The sequence below is a fragment of the Colias croceus genome, chromosome 30, assembly GCF_905220415.1.
Source record: "Colias croceus chromosome 30, ilColCroc2.1".
Lineage (NCBI taxonomy): Eukaryota > Metazoa > Arthropoda > Insecta > Lepidoptera > Pieridae > Colias > Colias croceus.
The window spans coordinates 3,176,683-3,199,514 of record NC_059566.1 but is presented as its reverse complement, the minus strand read 5'-3'; the positions used below and the strand labels follow the sequence as shown (position 1 = coordinate 3,199,514).

At 33.5% G+C, this 22,832-nt stretch overlaps 1 protein-coding gene across 1 annotated transcript; it reads right to left on the bottom strand.

Moving 5' to 3' along the window:
- Positions 1–335: 335 nt before the first annotated feature.
- On the bottom strand, positions 336–20,403 carry LOC123704542. Its single transcript, XM_045652924.1, has 18 exons — positions 20,338–20,403; positions 13,476–19,566; positions 12,101–12,412; positions 11,515–11,622; positions 11,141–11,173; positions 10,521–10,560; positions 10,088–10,183; positions 9,513–9,652; positions 9,111–9,171; positions 8,650–8,855; positions 7,870–8,177; positions 6,886–7,036; positions 4,756–4,848; positions 3,793–3,904; positions 2,843–3,015; positions 2,047–2,202; positions 1,408–1,511; positions 336–624 (listed from the first exon to the last, which is right to left on the bottom strand). The coding sequence occupies exons 1-18, from the start codon at positions 20,361–20,363 to the stop codon at positions 453–455; spliced, it is 8,382 nt and encodes a 2,793-aa protein (XP_045508880.1). The 5' UTR covers positions 20,364–20,403; the 3' UTR covers positions 336–452.
- Positions 20,404–22,832: the final 2,429 nt, after the last annotated feature.

Here is a 22,832-nt window from a genome sequence, read left to right as displayed (position 1 = left end):
CCAATATTAAAAGTAAAAAGGTAGGTAGATAGGATACCAACTTAACATTCTTGGCCTACCACAAAACAATTTAAACACAGTCTAACTTTAAACCAGGGATCTGTCACTTTAATAGTTGTCTATGGGCCGATTTTTCAATGCTTGGATAAAACTTATTCGTCGACCTCTGACTTGGAAGGCAGGGAACCAACCAAGCCAACCGGTCAGTCAAAAATTATTTTTATTGAAGTGAAACTTCTTTATCGGGGTTGGAAAAAAATTTAGTGTAACATTTTTTCGTTACGCGTGACATTTTTCCGTTACGCGCCATCTTTCTTTTATCCCTACCACGCGTGATTCCACGTATTTCTGTAAAGTTGCATATAGTAAATTATTTTTTGAAAAATAAGGTCATAAAGAAGTTTCACTTCTTACGTGTGTACACTAGTACACGCACACATTTTATTTCTTCTTTAAACTTTACAACACTGTTTCACTTCACTATCTTTAACACAACACTGCCTCCGTCCTTTGCCAGCTAACGGTCGATCCTTCTCATCCCAAACCACGACACCGTCACACGCACAAATGCGTTTCGGATTCTGGAATATTCCAGCGGAACGCGCTATTATTCCACAGGCGATTCTGGAACGAAAGCAATTTATTAAACTATACTAATATTATAAAGCTGAAGAGTTTGTTCGTTTGAACGCGTTAATCTCGGGAACTACTGGTCCGATTTGATTCTTTCGGTGTTAGCTAGCCCATTTATCGAGGAAGGCTATATATCATCACGCTACGACCAACAGGAGTGGAGCCACGGGGGTGAAACCGCGCGGCGCAGCTAGTAATTTCATAAAAAGGCGTCATTAACTTAAGAATAACAAGAAATATAATCAATAAAAATATAAAGCTGAAGAGTTTGTTTGTTTGCTTCAACGCGCTAATCACACGAACCAGGGGTCCGATTTGAAAAAAAAAATTGTTAGATAATTTTACCCGCATTGCTCCGCTCCTATTGGTCTTAGCGTGATGATATATAGCCTATAGCCTTCCTCGATAAATGGGCTATCTAATGAAATAATTTTTCAAATCAGTCTCGTTCAAACTAATGAATAGTATAGAATATAGATAAGAAAAAATTGTTTTGTTTAAACCAAATACAGACTGAAATTTTTTAATTTTAAAAATTATTTCTCCTGTAAAATTCTTCATTAATTCTTTATTACACACGCTATATTTATTTATATTTTCAACACGTTTCTACCTGAGTGTAATCCCGATTAAAACAGCTAGCAACTTACATTTTATTACTATTAATTTTTTTTTATCCAACTACCCTCAAAAACGCCAAAAATACCATTTCACTATTTATTTTTTCAGTTTTATCCAACTACCCTCAAAAACCCTTAAAAAATTAATACTCACGGCTCTCCACTATCTCCATTCACTTTGGATAGCGGACTAGAACCTCTGCCCATGTCGTCGCATTGTGACGTCACGGCTATCGACCTACCCACTATGTCTGATACCTGCAAAATATATTTATTTAATAATATAACTAGCTTATCGCCCGCGGCTTCGCCCGCTCTGTCTAAAACCTAATAAATTATATACAAAAACCTTCCTCTTAAATCACTCTATTTATTAAAAAAAACGCATCAAAATCCGTTGCGTAGTTTTAAAGATTTAAGCATACAAAGGGACATAGGGACAGAGAAAGCGACTTTGTTTTATACTATGTAGTCATACGAAATATAGAGTTAATTACAATGAATGCTTTATTCAACGCCGCTTGGATATTTTTAACGACCTTTTTTTCAAAATTGTCATTTTTATTAAATTTTTATCTAACATAGACTTTATAAAAAAATTATTATTATAAAAGTACGTTTTAAGAAGACGCAAAAAGGTTTTTTGAAACAAGATCATTTTGTTAAAAATTTCATTAAAATCAATCAACTATCGGTTTAATTTCCTAAGCGCAGTGGAATATAAAAAAAAATCACATAAAAAAGCAGGTTCAATCAATCTAAATGACAAAAATCCGAATTAATATCCACCCACCTTAAGCACGTTGTCCAGTATTCTAAAAGTCGCTCTTCCAGTATCATCGGCTATGATATTTCCCAAGTCACCCGCGTGTCTCTTCTCCGGGGGGTCTAACGGACCCCCGTGCGGTGACTTGTGGGGGTTGAAATGACCCCCTATTGACTTGCAACCCTGCAATGATGTGTTTTAAGTTAAACAATACCTATGACTTATAGTTAAAATTATATTATACTAGCTTTCCGTCCGCGGCTTCACCCGCGTTTTCAAAGAAAAAGCCGCATAGGTCCCGTTCCCGTGGGATTTCCGGGATAAAGCCTATCCTATGTTTTAATCCAAGATACCCTCTATGTGTGTGCTTAATTTCATTGTAATCGGTTCAGTAGTATTTGCGTTAAAGAGTAACAAACACACACATACACATCCTCACAAACTTTCGCATTTATAATATTAGTAGGATATTACTAAAATTAAACCTACAACTTAGTTTATAGTTACAATTAACGTAGTTAACAAAAACCATTGAATCAATGCAGTATACAATCATTGAATGTTATTTACATATACCAACCATCAACATAGCTTACAAAAAACAACTAACTCACATCAGCCAATCAACATAGTTTACAATATTATGCAAAAGGCAGTTTACAAAGAACAACCAATCACACGTCATCATCAAATCATGTTGTTTACAACGGTTAACCAACCAATCAATCAACCCACTCATTAAACAATCAAGCAACTAACCAACTCACAATCAACTGATAAACCAACTCGCTCACAACCAGCTATCAACTTACTCACAACTCACCTCACTCAAATCGCCCGTATCGTGCACATGCAGTCCGTGCTCACCGGGTGTCAGTCCGTCTATACAAACGTCCGCAACGAGCGGCCCCTGTTCAGTCTGTTGAAATCGCACTACACCCATTATGATCTTACCACAGCTTTGGTTCGATATCATAGCGACAGCTGATTGCGTTTCTGGAAATTTAATTAAATTTAATATAAGTAGATGTGTTTTGTAATTCATGGGTATGTAAAAATAAATAAATAAAAACACTTGTAAATCTAAAATATAAGTAACTAGCTGTTCCCCGCGGTTTCACCCGCATTGCTCCGTTCCTATTGGTCTTAGGGTGATGATGTATAGCCTATAGCCTTCCTCGATAAATGGGCTATCTAACACCGAAAGAATTTTTCAAATCGGATCAGTAGTTCCCGAGATTAGCACATACAAACAAACAAACTCTTCAGCTTTATAATATTAGTATAGATAAAAACAAAATATGCATAATAAAACAGATAAAAAATATTCATAGTTTGTTTCTGTGAGTGGTAAGCAAACATATAAAATAAATACCTAATATTTACAGGTTTCTTTGCATGAAAGGGAAGAAACAACTATACTTTTTCATAATTAAAAAAAAATCAGTAATATAGTAGTAAGTACTAAAATTCTATGTAATTTTTTTTTTAAATCTTGCATCTCTACATTGTTTTCTGTTATTATTATTTCCTATTTGTAGACATTTTTTAAAATATTCCTTACTAGCGGTCCGCCCCGGCTTCGCCCGTGGTACGTATTTCGCAATAAAAGGTAGCCTATGTTCTTTCTCAGGGTCTAAAGATTATCTGTGCCAAATTTCAACAAAATCGGTCCAGTAGTTTATGTGTGAAAACCATAGTATAGATTTAAACATAATGTTTCTCACTTCTTCACTCATATGTTAATCACTGTACCAAGGAGGCTTCACTTACCACCAAAACCTTGCAACACTGCTCTCTTGCCAGACACTCTAGATATAATATCGACAACCATTGTGCTGGGCAACACTGTTTCCACCATGACGGCGCCATCTTTGAAAATTGCCTGTAAAATTGAATATGTTGAAGACGGCCATATTTAAAGAAAAAATATGTATAATAGGATAGAATAAATTTAAGGTTTAAGTTCAGTTTTAATTTCCTTTGTGCTGTAAAGCAGTTTTATAAAGAAACAGAAATTGTATGTATACATATCTATATATTATATAAAAATATATAAAAATCAATGCCACTTTTCGTTGTAATTCCATAACTCGAGAACGGCTGAACCGATTTCGATAATTCTTTTTTTATTATATTCCTTGAAGTACGAGGATGGTTCTTATGTAGAGAAAACGTTAATATGTACCACGGGCGAAGCCGGGGCGGACCGCTAGTATTATATAAAAATGAAACCCTTTTCGCGTTGTCATGGCATCACATGTGAACGGCTGAGCCGATTTCGATAATTATTTTTTTACTGTATTCGTTGAAGTACGAGGATGGTTTTTATGTAGAGAAAACGAAAATATGTACCACGGGCGAAGCCAGGGCGGACCGCTAGTTATATGTATCTAAATATGTATTCATGGAAAATATCACTACATAGTATACAATAAAGTCGTCTTACATCATTAAAACTATGCAATTTATTTTAATGGGGTTTTGAAGTGAAATTTCTTTAGGCACGTTGAGAGTAAAATTTAAATTTCGCGTCATGGCAATACCGTCACGTCATGGAGTAAGGCGACAATTTTGTTATCTTTGAATCTTGCCAATGAAATTTCACTTCTGACACGTGTGCTCGGCCTCACCCTTTTTTTAGATAGTGGTTATTGAAGGTTTTAGTATATTATTTGTTAAGATTTAGACAAAGTGGGCAAAGCCATGTGCAGTTAGTTAGTTTAGAATAAATACCTCTTTAACTCCATCCAATGATTTTAGTTCGTTAACTGTTTTATTCACAACTGTCTCGTCGGGATGTGGTCCCAAATCCAACAATACTTCTAGCTGAAAATAAATATGTAAATATAAATTACATAAAAATGTTTTTTTGAAAAAATTAAATATCAATGGTGACTTGGTAATTTATACTAATATTATAAAGCTGAAAAGTTTGTTTGTTTGAATGCGCTAATCTCAGGAACTGCTTGTCCGATTTGAAAAATTATTTCGGTGTTTGATAGCCCATTTATCGAGGAAGGCTATTGGCTATATATCATCTCGCTAAGACCAATAGGAGCGGAGCGATGCGGGTAAAACCGTGGAGCACAGTTAGTATGAAATTTATCAAACAATTTCTACAAGAAAATACTATTTTATCCATATTTTTCATATGATCTTTGTATCAAAGCGATTGTTTTGGTTTCAATTTTAATAGCAGACATGACCTTATGTTAAAATTAGCCGAGTAATCACATTTTTACATTATAATTGTATAGTCGATCAATGTTTAAAAGGTCAAAGGGTAATAAATGGGTAATTATTATATTTAAAATTAGTGTACTTACTTTTGATGTTAACATTTTGTAGCGAAAACTTAAAACTTTAAAGATACACTGATATCTTTATTAAGTAATACAATATTTTACTTATTTTATAATAATACAGTTTTCCTGATAGAAAATTCGCGAAACTTGTTCACATTTCACAATATTCCTTCGTGATTTATTTACTTTTGTCATTTTGACACTGTCATAAAAAACACGGCATGGTTTTGACGTTGACGTAAAACTTGGATGCAAACCTTTTTGACGAGTAGAGAAAACATTGAACGGTGATTGAACGTGAATATTTAAATATGTTAAAAATAGCAAGTAAAATAATAAAATAACCTTTTATATTAGAACGAAATAACGAATTACCTACTGATACCATATTATAGAGTGATCGTTTTCATTTGAATCACACCAAGCATATCGCCACAGCATATGGCATTGTAGATCTTTTGTTTGTCGTGACCATCATTCCGAACACGTTGTGCGGTTGTGAGCAATTAGTGTTCGCTCAGTTTTTATTTCAGACTTTAGTCTTTTAGGAAATATTTTTATAATAGGTTTTAAATGTATTATGTATTAGCTTTCTTCTATGCGTGTGTTTGACATTGAACTACTCCTAAACGACTGGTCCCTGGACCGATTTTAATAAAATTTATTGTATTACCAATAATAGTAAATTTAATAAGTTTAATAATGAACTTCCTTCGCTTTAAGTTTATTTTGGCTGGTTGCAGAGCTTGACCGACCGTCAGTGCGTACCAAAGAGTATAATGTATATATAAGACAGTGCGTAATGCGCATGACAATACGCGTGCGTATGTTCGGTCTAGCTATGAACGGTTTTATGAATTTCCATACATAATTATAACAAGTGCGACTGACGTACGCACTGATGGTCGGTCAAGCTCTGCAACCAGCGTTAATATATTATTCAAACTTTAATCAAACAGTTGTGAATAATCTTATGTTCAGAATTTAAAAATAAGCACCGTACACCGTATTTAAAAATACAAAATGTACATAAAAAACAAATCAACGAAATAAATAAATTTTATTTAAATAATATGTATACATTTAAATTAAAAATACACTATTTTCAAACTTCACAGTCCTCTATAAAAGTTTTTGCGGGGCTTGGCGACACGGAGCGGAGTCTCTGTAAAATAGAAACGTGAAAAATATGATTATTTTTATTAGAGCTACTCTATTCGCCATGTAATAACAGTGCAATAAACAGGTGAAAACCGTTTTTCAATATAATATTTTTGATGTAAGAAAAAACGAGGAAATGAATAGATATTATGCTCATTAGTTTTCGTGACCGGCGCGGCGACGCGTACCTAAAAATAGTCCAGTAGAATCGATTTTGATCGACTCTATACGGACTGATTTTGTACACTCATCAAGGATCGATGTAATAATAATTAATAATAAACAATAATTTCATGAGTGTTTTTTAGTTCTTTTATACTTACCATAATATATTTTGTTCTCAACCGCGTAAAAAAGTTATAGGTCATAATTATTATCTCTGGAAAAAGTGTTTTACCTCAACATAGTCCGAAGCCGCGATCGCTGGTTTTAAAAGTTCCACCTTTTTAAGTGGCTTTTGTTCCATATCATGAATTGCTTTGTACACTTCAGAGTGTTGGAGATGATCGAGGGGTGGTGGGGGCTTCTCGTATTTCTTGAAATTAACTCTGAAATATTCATGTTGATTAACATATAAATTATTATTAGAAATAAGGTGTAGATAGCTCAGTGGTCTCTTTTTCGCCCACGACAATAATTAAAACATGGTGATGAGTGTGCCGTTTTTTATTAGATCGAATGTTGTTTTCGTAACCTATATCTTCACCATTTAAGTAGTTAGTTTATAAAATATTCAAAAATATAATCTTATAACTGTTAAGTCATCTTGTAATATAATAGATTTTTCTTTATCTAATATATAAAAATCAATGCCACTTTTCGTTGTAATTCCATAACTCGAGAACGGCTGAACCGATTTCGATAATTCTTTTTTTATTATATTCCTTGAAGTACGAGGATGGTTCTTATGTAGAGAAAACGTTAATATGTACCACGGGCGAAGCCGGGGCGGACCGCTAGTTCATTATAAAATAATAAATAACAATAATAAAACCTTTAAAATAAGTAGGTATTTAAGGTTTCCAATATGTACTTATAAATTCGAAAGTTTGTGAGGATGTGTACCTATGTGACATGTGTGTGTGTTTGTTACTCTTTCACGCAAATACTACTGAACCGATTACAATAAAATAAAGCACACATATAGAGGGTAACTTGGAAGTTGGATTAACACATAGGATAGGTTTTATCACGGAAATCCCATGGGAACGGGAACCATTATGCACTATACAGGTATTTCTTTGAAAACGCGGGCGAAGTCGCGGGCGGAAAGCTAGTATTCAATAATTATAATATAGATTAGTACATAATATTATTATGAAAACTTTTGAATTCCATCGCTACCAGACAAAATAAACATAAAAATAATTTGTGAATTTACCCAATAGCCTTCCCTTGAATGACCTCTGCTTGCGCAGCCAAAGTTTCTGACAGCACTTGTTCCAAATTAGCATCATCATACGTATCTAACTTCTTCCACATTTTAGGAGTAACAGGCCTAGCTGGTTCTTGAAAAGCTGGACCAGCTACGTCCAATTTTGGTGAAGATCTTTCATGGGGACCTAAATTTTGTGCAAATCTTTCTGGGAGACCCAAATTAGGCATGGACCTGCCTTCGACGCCTGGTTTTGGCGATAATCTCTCCCTTACCAATCTTAGTTCTTGGCTGAGTCGTTCTTTCATTAGTTCCTGAAAATAATAAATTATTTTTTATATTTTAAAATAATTTGATATAGGTATATAATTAGTAGGAGTCATTGCTTAATGCGTTTATAGTCATACAAAATAAATAATAATAATGTCTAGCCGACCAATTGGGTTAACTATTATACATTATAATATTAAGTATTATGCACAGAATAAGTGTATTTTTCAACCAATAATGTGCAAGGATGTATAGCGACGAATGTGTTTGTAAAAATCAAATTATATCGTTTCATTTTTGAAGTTTGAAGTGTTTAGCGTTTGAAGCGATACTATTGGTCATTTACTACATCATCCTGGATCATTATTGGTGGAAAAGCACCCTAATACATATTATCATCTAACAGCCGGAGACAATACACTCGAATTTTTTATAATCATGTCAATTTTCGGTACTTCCCTTCATTACACTAGGTAATAAACTTGTCCTCTCTATAATTTATAATATTCTTCTTACCTCATCAACTTTACTCTCCGCTTCCAATCTTCTCTTCTCAATAATATTCTGTATTTCCAAATCTTCTTCTACAGAATGAACTATCTCTTTCTGCTGAATTGGTTCCAAATTCTTCGGTTCAGCATTTTCAGATTCTGTTACTTCTATTATTATTGGTTTTTGTGATTCAATCTCTTCTTTCTTACTTTCAAATACTTGTTCTGAAACTGAAATTTGATTTTAAGATTCCCTTTCTATGAAGTAATGGACCAAAAATTATAAGTACGTACGTATTATTGTTAGTTTCGAAAAAATAAAAGGCACTTACGTGACTTATGTCCATAATTTTTTTTATTACTTAACTACAAACCAATTTTAATTCACGCTATAAATTTACCTTATGATAATTTTGATCATCTTTAATAACGTATATAACGTATAACGTATTTATTGTGAAGAAGAAACAAAATGGAAATATTTACCTCGGAACTGCTGGTGGCTTTCAGCTTGGACACTTTGACTCATTTGAATTTCAACATTTTTCTGTAATAAAAGTAAAAATGCGTTGAATTCGAGGTCAATAATAATATTTCTTGTACAAGTAAAATCATGACGACTTTTCTATAAAATGAGGAATTAAAAAAAATGGAAAAATAACTAGATCGGGAAATGAAAAAGAACTAATCTAAATTAATAGATGGAAAAAGAACTAATCGGGATTTGAACCCGCGTCTTTTTGCCATACCGCGACAACGCCTAGCCCACCCATGATGCCATTTCAGCAATTTATAAATTCTTCATTTTACGTTATTACCTATAAGTACCCATTTATACAATTACCTTTACCTATTTATATCACTACCTGTACTTATTTATACTATTACCTGTTGTACTTGTTGATTAAGTTGTTCGAACTGCATTTTAACATCTTCTAGAGTCTTCTGAATGACGTCAGGAAGTCTGGATAGTTCGGCTATTTGAGATTGAACCTGTTTTAAACGTTCTTCTAAAGTTGCGTTGGGATCTAAAAGCAACAAAAAATAAATCAAAATTAATAAGTAAGTATGTAAAGAAAAACGTTAGTATAAGTATGTATTGGATTACTTATTTTTGAAGAAGAGACAAGCAGACATACCATACCCACCACATTGTATGTGTTTCTTTATTTACATTAGTGGTAGTCTGGAAGAGATCGCTACCTGGCGATAAGGCCGCCATTTGTATAAAAACTGTTTATCTTTCTTTCTGTGTTCTAAGTAAATCTTGTGTGTGTGCAAAAAAGAATTATCTAACTAGTTATTTATTTATTTTATTTATTATACTTTATTGCATTGAAAATACATATACCAAAGACAAGACTAAAGAAACAGCAAAGGGCGGCCTTATCGCTAGGTAGCGATCTCTACCAGGCTACGCAATCTATCTATGTACTTATAGTATGGATGCAAGTGTTACTTACCAATCATACTTTGAACGCTTCGCATTAGTTGATCAGAAAGTTTATTTCCATCCATCTTTCTTTCTTTAACTTCTTCTAATTTAAAGCTGGATTGAACTGAAAACATTATTTCTATATTAATACGTGTCTTCTCTTAGGGACGATTTTTCAATGCTTGGTTAAAACTTACCCGTCTTATAAAGTATTACACGATAGTACGGGCGATCAGAATTTATTACGTTATTCGACGAATAATATTTAACCAAGGATTAACCATAGTATATCACAATGTGGACTTGTCGAATGTGTTTAGGAACCAAGTTATCAAATAAACTTGCATAATTAGAATTTGTGAATAAGATGATAAATTTTCGATAACATATGAAGTAGTTAGCTAGGAAGTTAGTAGGTAGGTATGCTGTGCTGACCACAAAAAATGACAATTAAGTTTTACCTTGGTTACTAGATTCTTTTTCAGCGGTCACCGAAGTATCCTGTAAAGGAAATTTACATATAAAAAGACTTAAAGTGTGTTTGTATCTTTCTTTCATTGTAGAGCCATTTTATGGTATGATTTCTATGTCTAGCCTCCAACTAGAGACGTAGTAAACATGAAACATCCCCGAATGAAACTTTTTATAAACTAGCTGTGCCCCGCGGTTTTACCCGCATTGCTCCGCTCCCATTGGTCTTATCGTGATGATATATAAGCTATAGACTTCCTCGATAAATGGGCTATCTAACACCGAAATAATTTTTCAAATCGGACCAGTATTTCCTGATATTATCGCGTTCAAACATACAAACAAACAAACTCTTCAGCTTTATATTATTAGTATCTAGATAACGAAAATTAAATATATTATTATATAGTAATTTTCTTTTCTATGTGTAGTAAACACATTACGAAGTTATGGGCGAATATTTTTTTTTTTAAATCTCGCGACCCTGTTAACCTGTATTATGTTATCTGTGACCTAGGTTAACACATAGTTTTTTAATCCCAGTTTTTTTTTTTTTATAATTACGTAAGTGTATAAATAGAAACTGTTAAATAAGTAATTATGTACTTACAGTGTACCTCTCAACACCTCGATATATTTCGGACTAAAAATCACGTATTGTCTCTGCCAAAATATTCAATTTTGAAAGCGGGCCAATATTGCTTGCTAATTGAATCGATAGTGATTTAAAATAAATAATTGTTTGTTTTTAATGGGTTTAAATAAATGACTAAAGTAGATAATGATCCCGTAAATTATTAGTTTGGAGTTTTTTTTTACAGTTTTTAATGGTTTTATGCTGTAAAGTTGTTTCTTCTTTGTATTATTATCGAGATTATGGCTTAGAGAAGAAAACAACATATTATAAAATGTTTATTTTTGTAAAATCGAACATTTCAGAACTTTCTTTTTTCATCCTTATTTAATAAAAGATTTGTTTTATTTACAAATTATTTGTAAAATTGTATTGTTAAGCTTGTTGTAATTGATATTGTTAGGCTTTTGAATATTGTAACCGAGAGAACTAGAATCCATCCTGTTGGATATGTTAAAAATTCATTTTATTTCAGACTGCCCAAGGTAAGAGATAAAGAAAAAGTGAAATAAATGTTACGCGGGTGGCTGTGAAAACTGAAGATAAAAAATAAAATACATAAATAAATAAATAAATAATAAATAAATATTATAGGACATTATTACACAAATCGACCTAGTCCCACAGTAAGCTCAATTAAGGCTTGTGTTGTGAGTACTAGGCGACGATAAATATAATATTTAATAAATACATATATAGATAATAACACCCAGACCCAAGAACAAATAATTGAGTTCATCACACAAATATTTGCCCTGACCGGGGATCGAACCCGGGACCGTCGGCTCAGTAGGCAGTTACTTTACCACTGCGCCAACCGCGTCGTCAGATGAATAATAGGAAAGGATAAAATACATTATAATATTAAATAGAAGGATCGCTGATAAATATATAAATGTTGGAATTTGAGTTGACTTGAGTTTTATAACCCCTTACCTTATTAATAGGTATAATACACTCTTTTCCTTCTTCCTTTGCAATTCCTACATCCTCAGCATCACCAGAAAAACGTCTAGAAGTTTCTATCATTTTATCGATCAGTACTTCCACTTTATTATCAGCAGCGACTTCGCTTTTAAATTCTTTTAACTCCATTGACTTAAATTCGCTTATCTCCATTTCACTACTATTATATTCCATATCTTTATTTATTCCTGCTTCAGATTTATATTGTTGTATATTTCGTATCGTTTCGCCTATAGCAGAGGCTAGAAGAGTAGATTGTCTACCGATTTCTAAGATCTCTTCCTGTATACAAAAGTTTTGATTAAGTTTCTTTATTGGCGACGTTACTGAAGAATCAAGTCGTATTGTGACAGGGAATGCATCTATACTGGCACTAAGATTGATTTTTAGATATTATTAGAACATATTACATAATATAAATGAGCTGACTAAATAACTATGCATATTATTCATTTCGATTTAGTATATCTGATTGTTTCTGCTACTAATATTATGAAAGGCATGGCAGGAGTAGGCGTTTGCATTCGTGTGATTAAAATAGATTTTGCTCTGTTAAACACTTGTACACGATGTATGTTATACTTTGTATTATTGCCTCTTGATGGAACTTGTATTGAAGATACATTGAAGATTTTAATAACTTTTTAAAATACAAGTGATAACTGCGTTAAAAACAACCGACTTCAAACTTGCACTTGCAACATTTACAAATACAGACAAAAATGCTCATAAAATAAAAACTACTGGGCCTATCCGAATAAAATTTTTATGGGACCAATTCGACACCATCCCGCATCGAACAAAAAAAGATTCACGTAAATCGGTTCAGATACCTCAGAGCAATCGGTGTTCATACATAAAGAATAAAAAAATAAAAACATACCGGCCGAATTGATGATAACCTCCTCCTTTTTTTGAAGTCGATTAAAAATGCAATCACCTTACTAGCTTTTCTAACAATGATTAATTAAATTAATATGAACATTAATTAGAAGACTTGACACAAACGACTAGAGAAAAAAATTATTAGTGAACTATTATTTCGAAGAATCAATACATGTTGTCTAACAATACTTACTAGGTTTATTATGCAGATGTCCGCGCGTTTATTTGCTCATATTGAGAAACGATTTCTTATCATAGATATGCTCAAATCACATCATGATGTAGCCAATAGACCAACCATTTCATGAAATGCGATCATTTCACGAAGTGAGCAAATCTACGATATGGCCACGACACATATGTATTTGTAAATGAATTAAACTTAATTGCATATTTAGTGCTAAATTAATACATGATGTAACTGTTTCCCTAAAATATTATAAATAATTTATTCGATTACCTTTGTAATATCCAATCTATCGCCACCGCCTCTTAAACCTGGTTTAGTATAAAACGGCTTAGTTCTTCTCTCTGGGGACGTTGGTGGCGTCGGTAAAGGAGGATCGAAAATTCTCTGTTCAATCGTCAAGTCAATATGGGGAGTTAGTTTCTTTTTAAGTATTTCTTCATCTGATTCTGAACTGTCCGTGCAATCTCTGGGTACAGGCGTTCCTTCCCTACTAGGTAAAGGGGCTACAAGTCTAAACATGTATTCGTCAGTTAGAGGAGTAGGTGGTTGTATAGGAGGGGAGGGACTTTTAGTGTCATGTATTGAACCGCCTTCGATTCTGGTTTTATGATCTGCTGAAGACAGTTTGGCGTGTCGTGATTCTATGTCCTTTTCTATTACGCTTATGTCCTTTTGTAAGGATTTCGTGTCGACTTCCAATTCTTGAATGTTGGTACTTTTTCGGGCACTTTTAACTTTAGTGGCAGCAGATGATTGTTGAATTGATGTTTCTTGGCTTTCCATGGATAACTGACTGCTTTGTTGCGAACTTGCACTCATCTGTTTCTTTTTCCTTCTTACAGCAACTGCTGATTGATTGCTTTGTTGACTCATTTCAGTAGATTCATAACTGCTTTGTGTTGCACTAACCATTTGTTCTTGTTTTGCGCTTACAGCAAGCGAACCAGCGATAGACGCTTCGTGACTTCGTTGACTTATTTCTAGAGATGCATTTGTACTATGTGCACTTACGCTTTCGGCGCTTGCAGCGATTGATTGGGCCATCATCGCTTGATTGCTTTTTCTGGTCATTTCTATGGAAGCACTGCTTTGTTCGCTTATGCTTGATTTTTCTTGTCTTGCGCTCACAGCGACTGATGCTTCACTACGCTTATGTTTACTGCTTCTTTGTGTCGTTTGTGAAGCTTGGAGACTTTGTGATGTTTTGCTACCTGCTTCTATATGAGTTGCTGCTGATTGTTCGAACATGGCTGCTTGAAATTTGCTGGATTGTCGCTTTATATATTCCTCTTCATCAACATATTCGACTTCCATATATTCTGACTCTGATTCCTGGTCTGAGTCGGAAATCTGATATTCTATTCCAATAGATTGTGCAACTGACATTTCAGCTTGTGTGTAGCGACGTTTCTTTACCGATCTATAATCTAATTCTGTTGACTGGACTTCAGAACTTACACGTTTACGTTCTTGTGGGGTGTCTACTTTGAAGAAATACACGTCTATAATAGGAGTATCAGGCGATGGGCTCTTGCTGCCTTCATTGCGAACAAGTTTTGCTTCCACTTTAAATTTCTTTGAAAGTTTCGTAGCTTGGAGATCCGCTTCAACTGATTTGATAATTGATGTCATACCGTTCTCTATGTATTCGATGTCCTTTTGTATTTCCAAAGATGCAGACATATCCTCTTGTTTTTTGATAGCCTGTTTTTTTACTATTCTCAATTCAGCAGAAGCGTCTACTTCTGGTTCATCGTGAGCCAATTCGACTGTAAATTCGGCTTCCACGTCTGCATATGATTTATCATCTACAATTTCTGTGATTTCACATTTTGCTTCTTTAACTTCAATTTCGGACGCCTTAGCCGATGCTGCTTCAGAACGTTCGACGGATGTTTCAACTTTCTTCAAGTTTTTAGAAATCTCGAAGTTTTCATTTATTGAAGAAGATATGGCATTCACTTGTAAAACGTGAGCTGCGGTTGATTCTTGTAAAAGTATTTTAGCGTTATGGCTGGATAGTTCGGAAGATTTAGCTCCTGTTTTGACTTCTTCAATAGGAATCACTGCTGTTTGCGCTAAAGCTGCTAGAGATTGTACAGCTAAAGTAGCAGATTGTACAGAAACTTCACTGACGTCAGAAATGACTTTTTCTGACTCAGCCGCTGAGACAATAACTTTTTGAGCTACAGTTTTCAAATTATCCTCAATAGATGTTTTTGACTTCATTTCATCTATTTTAAATTCCACTGACGACTTTTGCGTCGCTTCTTCTAAATTAACAACTAATGTTTCAATCGCTTTGAGTTCGTCTATTTTTAAATTGGCATTCTGGTTGATTATGTTAGGTATAATAAAGCTGTCTTCTTTAGGTCCTAACTGAGAATTAATTTCTGTACTTGCAGCCACAAATTTCGTCTCTTCTAACAAGGTTCGCGACTGGCGATGTTTAATTTCTGGAACTTCAAGTAAATCACATGGAGGTTCTAGAGGTAATACATCTGTCACTTTAGTTGCTTCCGAGCTCTTAAATTCAGTATTCGCGTGCTCTTCAATAACTTTAGGAACATTGAAAACATCATCCTTGGGTCCCTCTGTAGACAGATAAATAGTTTCTGCTACTGGTAAAAAAGGTTCTTCTAATTTCGATGAAGGTATTTTACTCTTAACTTCTTGTACTTCAAACGATTCTTGGTTCGGTTCTGCGAGTAAGACTTCAGTTATTATTGTTGGTTCAAAGTTGTCTATAGCTAGTTTAGCTTCTTCGTTGATTATTTTCGGCGTATCAAGAGCCTCACTAGGTTCTTCGATAACAGGAATAACAGCTTCAGCTACAAATCTTAATGATTCATCCATTAATGTTTTAGGTGTATTAGTTTTTAATTCTTTTATTTCCATTTCCACACTACTTTCGTTTAATATGTTGGCACTAATTTCAGCAACAGACTTACAACTGGTATCGATTGAACCTTTAGAAACTTCCATTTTAGTATCGAATTTTTCAACAATCCCTTCAATTTCTTCGCTTGCACTTATTTCGATCTTATTGGCTACCGTTTTAAATGGAACTTCAATAGAAACTCTAGAATTTTCTTGAATTATTTGCTTTTCTGCGAATTTACTGCCAGTTTCGCTCAATAAAGTTTCACTAGACAATGCTACACTTTTAATCGGAGGTTCAATCAAAGAACTAGTGTTATCTGTCTGTAATTTATCACTTTTAAATATACCACTTATTTCATCTGTCAATGTTACATAAGATTGAGCGACTGTTTTCAATTGAGTTTCAAGATTAGATTTTAATTTTTCTTCACTTAATTTGAATTCACCAATTACCCCAACAGCATCACTTATATATATTTCATTTGTTTCAACAATCGTTTTTACAGGTTCTTCGATTGCGGCTTCTAGCTTGCTGCTTTTGGTATCGAACTTTTCAAATTCTTTGCTAGAATCATTCACATAAGTTTCAAACATCTGGGCTACAATTTTCTGTGGTGTTTCTACTTTATTATTGGTATTTTCGATATCTGTTATCGCAGTTTCAAACAAATCTGCACTAGATTCGTTAATAATACTTTCACTAGTTTCTGCAACGATTTGGGAAGGCATTTCTACAGAAACTGAAATTTTTTCACCAACCAAACTAAGTTTATCTAGTTGTTGAATACTTTCATCATTAGTTATATGTTCTAGTTTATCCGCAATGGATTTGAAAGAACTTTCAACAGCAAGGACAGTGTTTTCGGCTTTCACTTTTTCTTCATTGTATAAACCAATATCAGCAATAGTTACATCAACTTCTCCGGTTTCAGCAACTGACTTAATCGATGTTTCAGTTGAATAACGAGTAGATTCTTCGGTATTTTTTATTTTTTCTAACTTACTTAGATCAGCTGTGTCTACATATGTCTCATGTTTTTGAGCAACGGTCTGAATGGGCGGTTCAAATATATTTTTGATACTTTCTCTTTTAACATCAACTTTTGCGCCAAGCTCAACGCTCATTTCGTCCAAGAACGTTTCGCTTTTCATTGCTACAGTTTGTGAAGGAGTTTCTACTAAAGTGTCAGAAAATTCTTGTTTTATTTTTAAATCATCTAAAATTTGTGTACTTTCCGCGTCTATAAAAAGCTCTCTTTGAGCCACAATTTTGTTTGGTGTTTCAACAGACGATTTTACATTTTCGTTCTTCGGAATGTTTTCAACAAACTTACTTATATTTGCTTCATCCGTCTTTACTATATTTGTTTCAGCAATATATTTTGTTATAGGCTCCAATAATACTTTAGGCATTTCTTGCTTAACTTCAAGAGCCTCGATTGTTTCTGTATTTGGTTGATTTATTGTAGTCTCAAATACTTCAGCAACTGGTTTTATGACTGGTTCAACAGTTGCATTAGACATTTCTACTTTAGATTTGAATTCTTGCAGTGGTTCGGTTTGCATTTCATTTATTTGAACCTCTGTCGTTTCAGCTACTATTTTTAATGGGGGTTCTATCATTGTGATTGATTTTCTTGGCAGCGTATCAGGCAAAACAAATTCTTCATCTTTTTCTTCTTGAAGTACTATAGCCTCGCTGCTAGCTATATTGACACCAGATTTTTCTATTGAAGAACGGGCTTGCTTCAGTTGAATTTGCTCAGTTTTTATTTCCATCACAGGTTCTAAAACTTCCGTAGTTTGGACAGTGATTCCAGTTATTCCCTTTTCCAAGAAAGCTACTGGTTTTTCTTCATCTATCGGAGTAATGTCTTCAATAGACTCGACAACTACTATCTTTTCTGGTTTTTCTTTTCTTATTTCTACAACGTGATGCTGGAGATCAGTGCAAGTTGCCGTTTGTTCTTTTTTGATATCGACCGCGATTTTTTCAACTTGTTCAGTTATTTTCAAAGTATCTCGTCGGATAGCCTCTTCATTTGGATAAACATGAGATTCAACAACAGCTACGTAAGTCAATGGAGTCTCATCCCTAATAACAATCTCTTTAAGTTCTTTCTCAATTATGTCCTTCTTCATTATCTCCTCTGTAGAAGACTCTAGACGCTCTTTGGATTGCTTTACTTCACCAACATCATAATACTCACTCCATCCTACGAACAATACGTAGGCATAGTAAAATTTCTTCACCAACTCTTCCATTACTTTAGTTTTCATTTCATATTCCCATTCATTACTTGTCACACTTTCTGTAACTCTGCTTCGACTTCTGGACCTACTTCTCTCGACTCTAGTTTCACCTTCCATTTCAATTATTACTTGGTCCATCTTTTCAGTAAATTCTAAAGGAGTTTTACCAAATTTTCTTGACATTTCAGCTCCAGACAAAATTCTGTCTTCATAATACTCTTCATCTTGTCCTTCAAACATGATATATTGACTTTCTTTAAGTTGCTTATTGTACTCATATATTTGTTTCATTGATTTCTGTTTACTTAACATGTATCTTGATAAAGACACTAGGAACTTAGTTAAGTGAAGAAATATCGTTTTTACAATAATTGTTTTGAAATAATTAGATTCCATGTAAGATTTCATATAAGGTATAGTTTGCAGGCCAAGATTAAAAGCACTTTGTTTAGTTAATCTTTTTAGAGAAGATTCAGTCGTTTGTTTATCTTTATTCTCGAAACTTTCCTTTTGAAAACCAGAAGACTTGACTTTGTTATCGACTTTTAATTCCCTTTTTTCTATAGTTTGCCGTTTATCTGTCAATTCCACATCAATCTCCCTTTTTATTTCTTCAGCTACCGAGACAGCTCTTTTGATATTTTCATCAACAATATCAAATGCTGTCATTTTAATCGTTTGCAAATCATTCTTATTCGTCTCACATTTCAACTCCTTTTTATTAAATTTTTCTATTTTTTGTATATGTTTAACTTCTTTCTTTTCCTGTTTAAAGCTATTTTCAATCTTGTCCTGGACATGGTGTTTTTCAAACTCATGTTTGTATTCTTCGTAAGCCCTATTACTGGTAAGGGATTGTATAAATTTGAGCCTTTCGACTATCGTTTTAACTGCAAGCTCCTTTTCTTTTCTCTTGGTATCTTCATCGGAATATTCTGTTTGTTTAAATTTTATCTCTTCTGCGTTACCATTAGTTACCAGCTCATCTTTAAGATCATGGTTTAGAGTTAAGGGTTGGTTTAGAAAAGGGAATTTCTCAGAACCAGTGAAGGGTTTGTATTGCTTCTTAAGGGCTTTATACGAATTTAGGGCTTTTGGAAATTCTTGTATTGGTTGGTTAATTTGAGTAGATACCTCGACTGTTTCTTGTGATGTTCGATTTATATTGGCCGATTGTACTGTATAGATTCCCTCGTAGTCATCCAGAGCTGGTGTGTTTTGGCCACTGAAAAAGTAAGTTATGACTGTTAAGACTTAAGTAAAATGCATAAATCAAGAATGAGCTAGGTAGTTAAAGATAAATAATTTAAAAACATATGTAACTACTTGATAGTTTTTTTAATATACTGAGAACAAAAGTTACACCACAACTTAAAAAATGAATTACGAATAAACTGAGTATAATTAAAAATAACGTGGTAATCACAGGTGGTAATCCTAAAATAATTTATGAAGACTAAATAATGTATTTTTAAGATAACAACAATTCATGAATGAAATTATTGTATTGTCTGAATGTATATCAAAATCGAGTCTCAAGGTGTCGGTTAAATACAAACATCCATACTTACCTATATTATAAATGCGAAAAACTCTGTCTGTCTGTCTGTTACTCAATCACGCCTTAACTACTGAACCAATTTGCATGAAATTTGGCATAGAGATATTTTGATACCCGAGAAAGGACTAGGATAGGTTTTATTCCGGAAATCCCACGGGAACGGGAACTATGTGGGTTTTTCTTTGACTGCTCGGGCGATGCCGCGTGTGGAAAGCTTGTTTTATATATATACCTACATACAATAATACAAACATACAGATGAAGCTAATAAAAGCTTGTTAAGTATATTATAATATAAACATTTAAAAATTTTACTCATCCACCAAAATCTTTACACAGATCTTCAATCACGCTTTAAATGTATGAAACAATATTAAACATAATATAACTATTACAATGTAATTCACAAACACAAACACAAAATTAAAAACTCACTTCTTACACACAAAATCGTACTTCATTTTAATGTACTTATAATCGTGGATAACTATGAGGGAATGAGAAACAATTTATGTGGGTGTCACCCTGATTATGTTTCTGTATGATTCAACTTTAGGGATGCGTTAAATATAAATATATTTATTCAACTACGATTATGATACGATACTTTATTGTCTGGTATAGAACGGTAATATTCTGCTCATTTTAGAGGATAATTTTCATCAAACTCAAACATTTATTTATTCAATTAGACTTCTTTTAGAAGCACTTTCTACATCTAACTACATAATATATCATAATATGCCAAAAAACATACCAACTATTAGATACTTACGATTGCAGGGCAATCAAACTCAAAAATTGATATCTTTATGTTTTAGCCACTTATTTTAGAAGCGGAATGACAATATTTGCAAATGGAAAGACCTCCTATGACCTATGGGCTATGAAGGTTCAAAATAGTGGTTTAGGCCACAATCCTGAACGCGGGTGAAGCTGCAGACGAAAAGCTAGTTCATTATAAATATTCTTTAAAGTAGACATTTCACGCTTTACTGACTAACCGATCAATTTTTGCATACTTTAGGACGTAAGTATTAAATTAATTTTTATACGGAACCACATACGAAAACTGCACCTGTGGCTCACCCGTCGATATTGGCAATCGAATCAATCAAATATCTCATTGTGTTGGCAATTATAATTAAGATATAACGTATTCAAACTCAAGGTGCAGTCAAACTGTTTACTATTTTATTTTTAGTATATTTCGACTGGTATTTTTTAAACAGACCTTCTTGGTTTATTAATTAGTAGATAAGCTTAGATAAGGTTAAAGTCTTATGTTCAGCGTTGAATACAACAAAGATAAATACATATCTAACAAATCTAAAACTCTAATTTGAATGTATACTCTACAGGCATAGTCTATTTTATATAGTATCGACTATTTCCAATAATAATTAAATGTGACTGCTTTTGTCATCACATTGATGTTGATGCAAATAAAAGGTTTCAGATAGCTTAAACATTATTTTTAACTGACATTCCCTAAAAACGACGGATGGTTTGCGTAGGTAGGTACTTATACTAGTTTGAGTAGGTACTTATTATAGACGACGGTGTTCATTTCAGTTGGATCCTGGAAGACTTCAATAGACTTCAATAAAAAAGTCCCTAGAAAACAGCTAAATTCCAAGCATACGAATCACATTAAAGACAAAAGAATGACGAAATAGCATTGACACTTGCCTATAAATATGTTATTGGCATACGTGATCGACCTCAGTCAATCAACGTTTGTGAAATGTATACAACTTTATAGTATGATTGCAAGCCTGGCCAATGAATAAACAATCCATACTAAGTATATACTATTATTAGAAACTATATTAATATTATAAATGTGAAAGTAACTCTGTCTGTCTGTCTGTTACTCAGACTCAAAATTGGTTCAGTAGTTTAGGCGTGATTGACAGACAGACAGGCAGAGTTACTTTTGCATTTATAATATTAATTTGGATAAGAATCTAATTGTTTAGTAATTTGTTACTAATACGTTTCCTCAGTTATTTTATTTATTGAATGAATGAATGAATAAAATATAAGCCTTACCTTCACAATTTGATGAACTAGTCAGTACAAACGAGTCCACAGTTCAAAGAAAACTGTTTAATTGGCAGATGGATAAAAGTTAACCTATTTGGCAAGTGATCACTTTCTCTAGCCATAGGTCAGGGTTAGACTTTTTCATTATAATACTTTTGTAGACGACTAGCTGTGCCCCGCGGTTTTACCCGCATTTCTAGGACCCAATAGGACACAATACGTCTATAGCCCTCCTTGATAAATGGATTATCTAACACCGAAAGAATTTTTCATATCGGACAAGTAGTTCCTGAGATTAGCGGGTTCAAACAAACAAACAAACTTTCAAACAAACAAAAACTAAGGCCTGTGTTAATCCAAGTTACCCTAAGTGTGCCAAATTTCATGAAACTCGTTTCAGCAGTTTTTGCGTGAAGGAGTAACAAATAACTTTCGCATTACTAGCTAGCTGTGCCCCGCGGTTTCACTCGCATTGCTCTGCTCCTGTTGGTCTTAGCGTGATATATAGCCTTCCTCAACATAAGGGCTATCTAACATCGAAAGAATTTTTCAAATAGGACCAGTAGTTCCTGAGATTAGCGCGTTCAAAGAAACAAACTCTTCAGCTTTATAATAAGTACTTATATATATGGATTTAACGTTAAGTAAACCTTTTCTGAAATATAAAAAAAACAAGTTTCTGCAGTTATGTGAAGTATTTATGAATAATATCTTTCGACTCGCTTGTATAATCTATACATAGGGGAGGACTTTGTACTTTTGCCTTGATTTCTCACTGGGTGTTACTGTTATCATTAAATTTATATAACCATATACAAATTTAGTTTATATTCTTTACACTAGCGTCTCAATTTATTACATTATGTAGTGATTTATATTAA

Coding starts and splice junctions, on each gene's coding strand:
- LOC123704542 (XM_045652924.1), bottom strand. CDS start 20,363: ATGAAGTACGATTTTGTGTGTAAGAA. Junction 4,849..6,885: donor CGGCTTCGGACTATGTTGAG/GTAAAACACTTT, acceptor ATTTATTTTCAG/CTAGAAGTATTGTTGGATTT. Junction 3,905..4,755: donor CATTGGATGGAGTTAAAGAG/GTATTTATTCTA, acceptor TCAATTTTACAG/GCAATTTTCAAAGATGGCGC.